Source organism: Schistocerca americana, chromosome 2 (genome assembly GCF_021461395.2).
Source record: "Schistocerca americana isolate TAMUIC-IGC-003095 chromosome 2, iqSchAmer2.1, whole genome shotgun sequence".
Classification (NCBI taxonomy): domain Eukaryota; kingdom Metazoa; phylum Arthropoda; class Insecta; order Orthoptera; family Acrididae; genus Schistocerca; species Schistocerca americana.
The window spans coordinates 954,704,172-954,715,251 of NC_060120.1; the positions used below are offsets into that span (position 1 = coordinate 954,704,172).

Sequence of the window (11,080 nt, forward strand, 5' to 3'; positions counted from 1 at the left end):
CGATGTTCTACAAATGTGGATTAAAGTTAAGTATTCCAGAAGCTACGTACTTTTCTTTATAGCATTCATTACGTATCCTGTTTCAGACCTCACGCCAGCCTGCGTGAGTTTAAACGCGTGCCTTTCGGTTACCCGTCACTGTGGACTGGCTGTCTTGTCAGTCCACAACATTTTTGGCGACGAGTAAAAACAGGGTCTTGTTCTTTATACTTGCTTAGATTACTTGCGTCATGGCTTCGCCACAATCTCCAGATGTACTGACCGAATTTTATCGCTTGCAGAATCAGCAGACGCAGGCCTTATTGGATGCCCTTGGACAGCTCGTCCACGGTCAACGTGCAATGCAAAACGATGCGGCCGTCGCCGCTCCACCGCTACCGCACCCACAACATGCAGTTGCACCACCGTTTCGACACTTCAATGCGGCGATGGAAAGCTGGACGGAGTGGTCACGCCAATTTGGATTTCATGTCGCCGCCTACAGAATTCAAGGTAACGAGCGGCAGCCTCATTTATTGGCGTGTGTAGGGGTGCAAACGTACCGTGTGATAGTGAAATTATTTCCCCGACGCGACGTAGCAACTCCGTCCTACGAAGAAATTTTGTCTGCTTTAGATGCCTATTTCAAGGAATTTCAGTTAATGTAGTTGCAAAAAGGTATACGTTCTTTCGTACAAAACGTACGGCCGGTCAGACTAATAGGGAGTGGGTTGCAACTTTGCAAGGCCTTACAAGGGATTGTGCTTTTGAGTGTGAATGTGGACTCCCTTATTCAGATACTATGGTACGTGATGCAATTGCACAGAACGTTTCTGATGTTCGGATACGGGAGCAAATTTTGAAACTAGTCAATCCCTCCCTTCAACAAGTGATAGACATATTGGATAGGCAAGACACACTTGACTTTGCTCAGGAATCATTTGAAACTTCGCCAGCTGTATGTCACATTAACCGGCCCGCTGCGCGAGCTGCATGGAATGGTAAACAGCCCTCGCGCACGTCCGCGCAGCCACGTGTGCCGCACAAGCACGCAAATGCAGTGAAATCATGCTCGCGGTGTGCAACTAGACATTCGCGTGAGAATTGCCCGTCACGCCAAGCTATTTGCTTTTTCTGTAATAAAAAAGGACATGTTCAGAGTGTTTGCCAGAAAAAGCTCAGATCGGACATTCACAACCATTCCAGGCCCTTTGCTTCGCGCCGGAATCGAACCACGAATACTCAGGCTCGTGAACCTTCGCCCATGGAAATTCATGTCGTTAATTCCACTCCGCCCAGTGCCGCTCCTTCTCACAGTGACTGTTTGTCCCACCAAAAGTTTGCGTCGACATCGACGGAAATCGCGTCAAGTCGCAAGTGCTTCTGTACCTGTGTCTGTTCAAATTGTACGAGACAGTCGCTCTTGTCGTCGGCAGGACAATAAACTTTTTGTAGTCTTGGACTTTCATGGCCACGTGATACCATTCCAGCTCAATACCGGAGCTGCAGTTTCATTGATCAATCACGACACGTACAAACAACTGGGCAACCCTCCGTTGCGTGCCGCAAATTTTAAGTTACATAGTTATTCCGGACAGCTTATCCCTGTGTTAGGACAGTGTAGCCTTTTTGCAACATACAAGGGAGAAACAAAACTTGTGTCATTTTACGTCCTTCGTTCTTCTTCTGCAGTGAACTTCTTTGGTTTCGATTTATTTCAGTTGTTTAACTTGTCTATTGTCAATCAGGTCCTATCACTGAACCAGACTGTGCCTTCAGACAGTGTTTCTCGTCTGTGCAGAATTTGCAGACATTTTTGCACCGGGCCTTGGTTGCGCTAAGAACTATGAAGCACATTTGGAACTGAAAGTACACGCGCAACCGAAATTTTTCAGAGCGCGCAATGTTCCCCACCCATTGCGTGATGAGGTCGCAAGAACATTACACGATTTAGAATCACAAGGTGTAATTGAACGTGTGCAGGCTTCTCTCTGGGCTTCACCCTTAGTAATTTTGATAAACCTTCCGGAAAATTGAGACTTTGTGTGGACTTCAAGGCAACAGTGAATCCACAGCTAGTGATTGCAACTTTTCCTTTACCCTGCCCGGAAGATTTTTTTGACAAACTGTGCCCGGGTAAATATTTTTCAAAGTTGGACCTAGCAGGTGCGTACTTGCAAATACCGGTGGACGCCGAATCTCAGCGCGTCTTGGTGGTTAACACGCATCTTGGTTTGTACCGATTCAAAAGACTGCCATTCGGGTGTGCATCCGCCCCTGCATTGTTTCAGCAATATCTGCAAACTGTTTGTGCGTCGGTCCCTACTGCAGCAAACTATCTGGACGATATTGTGATCTCCGGAAAGACAGAAGAAGAACATTTAGCCAACCTCCGCACATTATTTCAGGTCTTGCGCCAAAATGGTCTTCGCTTGCGGAAGGACAAATGTGTGTTTTTTGCTCGTGACTTACCATATTTGGGACATGTAATCAATGCCCAAGGCATACATCCGAGTCCAGAGCACCTTCGTCCCATACAAGACTTGCCTTCGCCGCAGAATTTGAAGCAGCTGCAGTGTGTGCTGGGTAAAATAAATTACTATCATCGCTTTCTGCGCAATGCCTCTTCCATTTCAGCTCCGCTTCATCGCTTACGCCGTAAAGGTGTTCCGTTCGTCTGGTCTACGGAATGCGAACGCGCCTTTCGCCAGTTGAAGTCGGCGTTGCTTTCAAATACTTACCTTACGCCATTCGATCCCCAGAAACCCCTTTTGTTGATGGTAGATGCATCGGATTTCGGGATCGGTGCTGTGCCTGCGCACAAAGATGGTTCGCGTGATCGCCCTATTGCCTTTGCGTCCAAATTGCTCTCGTCTGCGCAAAGAAATTATTCACAGATCGAGAAGGAAGCTTTGGCTCTCGTGTTTGGTGTTACAAAGTTTCATGATTTCTTGTATGGTCGTCACTTTACCATCATCACAGACCACAAACCTTTGACATCGCTTTTTCATCCGAACATGCCTGTACCTCCACGTACAGCGCAGAAATTCATTCGCTGGTCTATTTTCCTCTCGCAGTACCGCTACGATATCTTGTATCGGTCCACTGCTAAGCACGGAAACGCCGATGCGTTGTCCTGGTTGCCTGTTGCTGAGGATAGAGCATTCGATTCTTCCGAACTTGCTTGCATGTTCATTGATTCGGAAACCGATGACGTGGTCGAATCGTTTCCGATTGATTTTCGTCGTGTGGCTACAGCCACAGCTGCTGACCCTGTCCTTGCTACAGTTTTGCGTTTTGTTGCTACGCAATGGCCCTTGTCAAAGTCACGGATCGAGGATCCGTTGGTTCGCCGATTTTTTGCTCACAAGGAGAGACCTTTTGTTCGACGTGGTGTTTTGTTGTTGCGTTCTGATAATGATCAGTCCAGGGTCGTGGTCCCACGTTCGTTACAGTCCTCTGTCTTACGGCTTCTCCACCAAGGACATTGGGGTATAGTGAGAACGAAACAACTTGCTCGTCAGCACTGTACTTGGTTTGGAATCGATGCTGCGATTACGAATATGTGCTCTTCTTGCATGGCGTTTGCCGAACAACAATCCGCACCGCCGCGGAAATTCTTTGCATGGCCGAAAGCCACTTCCCCTTGGCAACGCTTGCACATCGATTTTGCTGGTCCATTCTGGAATGCTCGATGGTTGGTTGTGGTGGATTCCTTCAGTAATTTTCCTTTTGTTGTCCGGAGGTCTTCCACAGACTATAGTTTCCGACAATGGCCCACAATTCATGTCCGCAGAATTTCAGTCATTCTGCAAGGCCAATGGTATTCAACATCTGACGTCCGCGCCGTTTTCGCCTCAGTCAAACGGTGCCACTGAACGATTGGTCCGGACTTTCAAGTCACAGATGTTGAAGTTAACAGAGTCGCATTCTCGGGAGGACGCGTTATTGCTCTTTTTGTCCTCGTATCGCTCTCAGCCCCGCGATGGTCGCTCGCCGGCTGAGTTGCTCCATGGTCGTCCTCATCGCACGTTAATGTCTTTGCTGCACCCGCCGCATCAGGTTCCTGTGCAGCGGCAGACTCCTGCTTTTGCCCCTGGCGACGTTGTATTCTATCGCAACTATCGAGGTTCACGGCGTTGGCTCGCAGGGCGCATTCTTCGCTGCCTCGGCCGCGCTATGTATTTGGTTTTGGGGGCCTCTGGTGAGGTGTGTCGGCATCTCAATCAGCTGCGCCTCTGTCGTAGCCTGGGTTCTGCCGTCCGGTCAGCGCCCTGGGGACCCATCTACTGGCTCGCCTCATCCCCAGGTGTTACCGACGCTGCCTTCCATTTTGCCCCATGGCGACGCGCCGCCGCCGCCGCCGCCGCCGCCGCCGCCGCCGCCGTCGCCTGTTCTCCCGCCGGCGCCGCCCGCAGTGGACGCTTCGCTGCAGCCGCCAAGCGCCTCCCTGGGTCACGTGCCGCCGATCGCTTCCCGTGACCAGCTGTCCTCCGACATGGACCTCTTGCCCGCTCCGGACCAGATGTCGTCTTCGCCCGTCGGGTGCTCCGACTCGATGGAGGTCGACCCGTCGACCCCTCCTGACTATCTTAGGGCGCATACACCGCATGTTGGCGTGCACCCTGGACTAGGTTTTCAGGCGTTTCCTAGCTCCCCTCGGACCGAATGGCCGGGTGCGGGTGGCACAGCCTCGCCTGTTGTTAGGCTCCCCACCTCGTCGCATACGCCAACATGGGGTCCTCCCCACGGCGGGCGGAAGCCTTATAACACCACCGTTCGCCGATTTGCGGGGGAGGAATGTGGTGTCACCGCCAGACGCCACACTTGCTAGGTGGTAGCTTTTAAATCGGCCGCGGTCCGCTAGTATACGTCGGACCCGCGTGTCGCTACTGTCAGTAATTGCAGACCGAGCGCCGCCACACGGCATGTCTAGAGAGACGTACTGGCACTCGCCTCAGTTGTACAGCCGACGTTCATAGCTACAGTTCACTGACAACTACGCTCTCATTTGCCGAGACGATAGTTAGCATAGCCTTCAGCTACAATTGCTACGACCTAGCAAGGCGCCATAATCCTTTGCTATATATATTGTGGTTATAACATGTATCATCAAGAGCGATGTTCTACAAATGTGGATTAAAGTTCAGTATTCCAGAAGCTACGTACTTTTCTTTATAGCATTCATTACGTATCCTGTTTCAGACCTCACGCCAGCCTGCGTGAGTTTAAACGCGTGCCTTTCGGTTACCCGTCACTGTGGACTGGCTGTCTTGTCAGTCCACAACAATGACCAAGTGATTCTTGGAGCGGGAATATCAATCGAGTTACACTATCGATCTCGACAAGGAACAGTAAACTGAAATGAATATTTTGCCGATAAACCACAAGAAAATATGCAGTATTTAACAGGAAACACTGGTTGGAAACTGGCTTATATTAAGGGCTGTGTTGTGTTGCAGTGAGCTCGCAGCGTCCAGAAACAAAATCAGCGCCTGCAAACTTTTCAGAAGAGCGTATTTTGCGAGTGACCCGATTAAGGCCTTACTCCTGCTTCACGTTGGCTATATATACTGTTGAAGACTTTGATGTTTCGGAACAGTTGACTGTGTTATCTGCAAATGTCAGCACAAACAAAAAAAACAGATTTTCCACATATGTATTGTAAATGGTGATACTCGAAATCGCCTTTTCTTCCGAGCAGCGGTAACACATAACACCAATATGGACCTCCTACTCTGTGACCTGAATAAAATATTCAATAAGTCAGTAGCCTGCAGCTTCCTCAAAGAGGTGGGAAATAAGTCACGCGCAATATCAACGACCGCAGAAACTGCTATCGAGGTTACCATTAAATGTCAGTTAATAACGCATAAACGATGTAAGTCGTCAGGAGATACTCTGATAACCAAGACAGGAGAATGAAATCACGTGACTAATTGATATCGTCGTGGTTTCTGGAGTCGAAAGATGAAGGTTCGCATCTGGCCACACGCAGATTATTTTTCTTGTCCATGTTAGTGTTGTTAGCACATTCTGAGACGTTCTTATGAATCTAATACTAATATGTTCTGCAACATTCAATGTTATTTACATTTCTCTCTGAATGGAGAACGAAGGATGAAATAAGTATTTGGCGATTTCCGAGTGTGTGGTTAGGCAGGAACCAAAGAGGACAGTTTAAATTGGTGCAACTGAAACGAGCACAATAAAACTCATAGTCTTCCTTTTCACAAATATTTGGTTGGCTCTTTATTTCCGACTGTCTGGCGAATTCCGAGTGTCTGGTTACGCAGAAACCTAAGAGAACACACTAAAATAATATATTCTTCCTTGTCACAAATATTTATTCCCGAATATGTGGCGATTTCTGAATTTGTGGTTAGCCATGAACCTAAAAGGGCAGCTTAAATTGCTGCGAGTGAAACAAGGGGCAATAATATTCATATTCTTCCCTTTCATAAAATCAGTGATAATTCCTGCTATTTTAGATATTGTGAACGACGACAAAATGGCACCATGTTTGCAGAAAAGTCTTGTGAAATGAGTGTTACCCGGGAATGAATGTTTGCTTAACACAGCGTCACTTCTTTGACAGGAGTGTCAGCATAACGCGTGACGATGAGGTGTGATTAGATGTATCTTTCCCAATAGCTGATTGAATACAACCGTTCAAGTTAAATAACCAAAGATGAAGCTAAATTATGTTAAATATTCATCATAATTAGGAAATTTTACATGGTAAAGTTGGAGTTTGTGATCGAAGCAATTGCTCAGTGTTAATATTCTCAAATAACAAAACCCAACTTTCTTATTCGACGATGATCTTTAAGGCACATCGTGAATTAATGAATAGTTTTTCACGATTCTAAATAGGTAACAGATTAATAATTAATTTATATAATTGCGTGTGAGTGAAATAACAAGGGAAACATAATTCAGATCAGTTTCTCGCACTGAGATGGGAATAATCCTTCAAACCAACGACAAATATATTGTAATCAATAAGCAGTTGTACAGAAAGTTATAAGAAACTCTTCATTAATTTAGTTGGCGACAGTTAAAGCAGGAAGAAAAATTATATATCTGTAAAGTAGGACTATCTGATATATCAGTAGAGCCATCAATCAATTATTTGCTTACTGTATTTGACTTTTGTATAGCGTAAACTTGAAATGACCTGATTGATATTCTATAATGTATTAATTTCATTCTCTTAAGTTTCTTTACTGTTCATAGCGTGAGTTGCGCGTAACTAGTCGGAAACAGTTCACGTACCTAATGAGGCGAAAAAAGGGGCAAGTATTTCTAGCACCGATAATGAAACCATTCTCTTCTTCGCTGTTGATTTTCTTCTGAGCTATGGGTACCAATGTGACATGAGTGTATCACAAAAAAAGGAAGTGAAGAGCGTGGTGAATATCTGTAGCGTATTATGTTGGATGTGATAGTTTAATTGTGAGTTGGCGAAGCGATCGAGTGCGATATTATGACACGAATTCCAGGTACATTTACCGAAGGGTTCGTGGAGCTATTCCGAAGACAGTCACTCATCACCAATCATGGATCGCGTACTTGTAGGTTCTTATTTCGGTTGCATTCTAGGTGCCATACATAAGTTAATATTTTATTAACTGTTGTGTCTCCGCCAGACGCAGTATACAGCGAGAGTTCAGAGGGCTCCATACATAGTATGGTCTGTCGCCTCCTAAATGGCACACTACTTTATGCTTCCACTACAAGATGTTCAAATAGTCCACTCATCCGTCAACATTTACGTCTGACACCACAGAAAGCTTTGAAACCTGGAACCATTTGATGCATCCGCCAATTAGACCGCAGATGCACATTAACCCGCCGTGCGCAAGATTTACGCGACAGCATGCCGGCACTGGGCCAACCGCTTAAAGTTGCCTCCAGTTGCCAGCAAGCTATCTATGGTCGGTCACCATTTCCAGTTGTCGGCCAGTTAACGTCGAGTGTAGCAGATTACTAGAAGTGGTTGCCAAACTGTTTATCTACTGTGAAAGTGACATTATAAACTCTCTAACTTAAGGCCATACTGAATTTCAGTTAGTTTACTGTGTTAGGTGAGTTTCGATTCCGAACTTTTACATCAATGTCACGCCTTCTCTGCAAGCAAAAGTTGAGTTTATTTTTTGATATATTTTATTTTAATAATTGATTGTTCTTGTTTCTCATGTGTTGTCCAAATTATTCTATTATGGCGAGCATGCAAGTATGCCGCTATCCTATAGCCAACTAGACTCTTCACATTCAGGATATCAGGCGCATTTTCTCTGGAGTTTCGGCAGATATTTGCAATTTAGTTTTTGCAACCTCTAGCTGGAGCCAGCGAAAACAAATCCTGTTCATCACGTCATTCATGCGACGCCCAGCGTGGATGGAAAGCGTCAGGTTGTTTCTCGTTACAAACTAAATTATTTCTGAAGCGGATTTTTGCGTGCCCATTCGAGAGAGCGGTTCCAAATTAGTGCAATACAATGTTTGTTTTATGCTCAGGCCCAACTGACTGCTACCGCCATGCAGTAGCGCTGGTCTGCCGCTGCTGGAGTACTTGTTATTATTCGTGTTGTACTGTCCCTGTCAATGCATATCGATAAAACGAATGTTGCACTATACTAATTTGGAACCGCTCTGTAGCTAGGGATTCGCTTCCTGCATCCCTTATATTGGCTCCTCAGTTAATGGTGAATGCAAAATTAACTCTGGCGAACTAATTTTTTTCGAATACGTAGTGGATTTCGCATTTAGAGGGAATGGACAACAATATGGAAACACTACAAGTAATGCATGCTTGAATACGAGGTGTGGCTAGAAAAAAACCGGACTAGTACTGGTGAAACAATAAAACGAATGCAATAAGGCTGAAAGTCGCTTGGCCTGTCACGTGACTCTCGCTCCGCCTACTGCTCGAGTTTCATCTGTCTCCTGCACTCAGTCTGCGCGTGGCGTCTGTTTTAAGTAGTTGACGTTTTGTCTGCGCGTCGGAAAATGTTGAGTGTACAGAAAGAACAGCGTGTTAACATCAAATTTTGTTTCAAACTAGGAAAATCTGCAAGTGAAACGTTTGTAATGTTACAGCAAGTGTACGGCGATGATTGTTTATCGCGAACACAAGTGTTTGAGTGGTTTAAACGATTTAAAGATGGCCGCGAAGACACCAGTGATGACACTCGCACTGGCAGACCATTGTCAGCAAAAACTGATGCAAACATTGAAAAAATCGGTAAACTTGTTCGACAAGATCGCCGTTTAACAATCAGAGCAGTGTCTGAGCTAACAGGAGTTGACAAGGAAAGTGTTAGGCAGATTCTTCATGAATATGTCTTCAAAAATGGTTCCAAAGTGTCTCACAATTGAACAGAAGGGACGCCGAAGAATGATTTGTTCTGACATCCTGGAAAACATTGAAAGTGATCCCACCTTCTTACAAAATGTTATTACTTGCGATGAATCGTGGTTTTTTACTTACGATCCCGAAACTAAACGCCAATCGATGCATTGGAAAACTCCTGGTTCTCCATGACAAAAAAAAAGCACGAATGTCAAAATCGAAATTCAAGGCAATGATGACTGTTTTTTTTTTTGACATCAAAGGGATTGTGCACATTGATTGGGTACCAGAGAGACAAACAGTGAATCAGCATTACTACATTAGCGTCCTGGCTACCCTACGTGAGCGAGTACGGAGAAAACGGAACGATTTGTGGGGAAAAAAGTCATGGATCCTTCACCAAGACAATGCCCCAGCTCACAGTGCGTTGTCAGTGAAGACGTTTTTGGCAAAACACAACATTCCCATCTTAGATCGTCCACCCTACTCACCCGATTTGGCCCCCTGTGACTTTTTTCTTTTCCCTAGAGTCAAGTCAGCTTTGAAAGGAACTAGATTTGAGACTGTTGAAGCAGTAAAAGAAAAAGCGACGGAAGTAATGTATGGACTTACCGAAAATGATTTGCAGCATTGCTATGAACAGTGGAAAATTCGTATGGAGCGGTGTAGAGACCGAGGAGGAGAGTACATTGAAGGAGATAACATGAAATTGTAAATAAATGTTTTTTCCAGCATCAGTCCGGTTTTTTCTAGCCGCATCTCGTATAAATGCAAATGCTTACCAAGTCTGCAGGTTGCGCTGTTGTATTTCAATACGAACGCCACCCGTGCAGTGTCCCCAGCACGTTGCACGTGTCAGTCGTGTTCACAACTGTGTTCGATGTTCTGCGTTGGCGTTCAAGTGAATTCGAACGTGGGAAAACTGTTGGTAATTCCGTAACTGAGGTAACCGAAGTTCTGGTGTTCCAACACGGACCTCATCAAATATGTATACCGCATACAGGGAAAGCAGAAAAACATCATCCGCTATGTTACAGTGGGTAGGGTGACCAGACGTCCGGATTAATCCGGACATGTCCTCCTTTTTAGCTCTTTGTCCGGGGTCCGGGCGGATTTTTACAGTGTCCGGCTTTTTCGCAAAGTTGAGTGTAATACAGTTAAATTTACAATTCGTCCCGTTCTATTGCTCTTTTCTTGAATACTTTAACTATTGGTACAGCCTTAGTGATAAACACACGCGAAGGCGGTGTTAGTAGGTGGCACCAGGACCGACAATATTTTCTCTACTTACCACACAGTGGACTGTTGAGAGTTATAGATCAAACCTTGAATCAGTGAAAAATAATTTTCATTTGTGTCATTTTACAATTATCTGTTAAGTAAGCCTAAACTTCTGCAGAAAATTGTTTCTTCCGAGAAGAATCAATAATTATTAAGGAATGTATGTAATGTCTATAAATAATAAACTCATTTATTAAAATTGAACGTATGTTTGATGTTGAATACTGCAGATGAGTATACCACACGTCAGCTTTGGGCAAGTCACATGAAAGTGGCCAATCAGGAGTGGCGTTTAGGCAGCCGTGTTTGTTAAATCTTAAAACTACTCGTAAATATAAAAACAATTGATGCCACACTGTCACCACAATCAATGTTTTTAATTTAAAATAAAAAAAACATTGATCTGAGAATCACCACCCGACCACCAGTAACAATTAACTAGTTTTCCGGTAATTCCCGGCA

At 45.1% G+C, this 11,080-nt stretch overlaps 1 protein-coding gene across 1 annotated transcript in view; it reads left to right on the forward strand.

The window, feature by feature from the left end:
- LOC124594568 (vegetative cell wall protein gp1-like) overlaps positions 1-7,691 on the forward strand; it is a 47,581-nt gene extending 39,890 nt beyond the window's left edge. The window contains exon 3 of the mRNA XM_047132939.1: positions 7,632-7,691. Coding sequence (XP_046988895.1) covers positions 7,632-7,691 — 60 coding nt within the window. The remainder of the gene's footprint in view (positions 1-7,631) is intronic.
- The last annotated feature ends 3,389 nt before the right edge of the window (positions 7,692-11,080 follow it).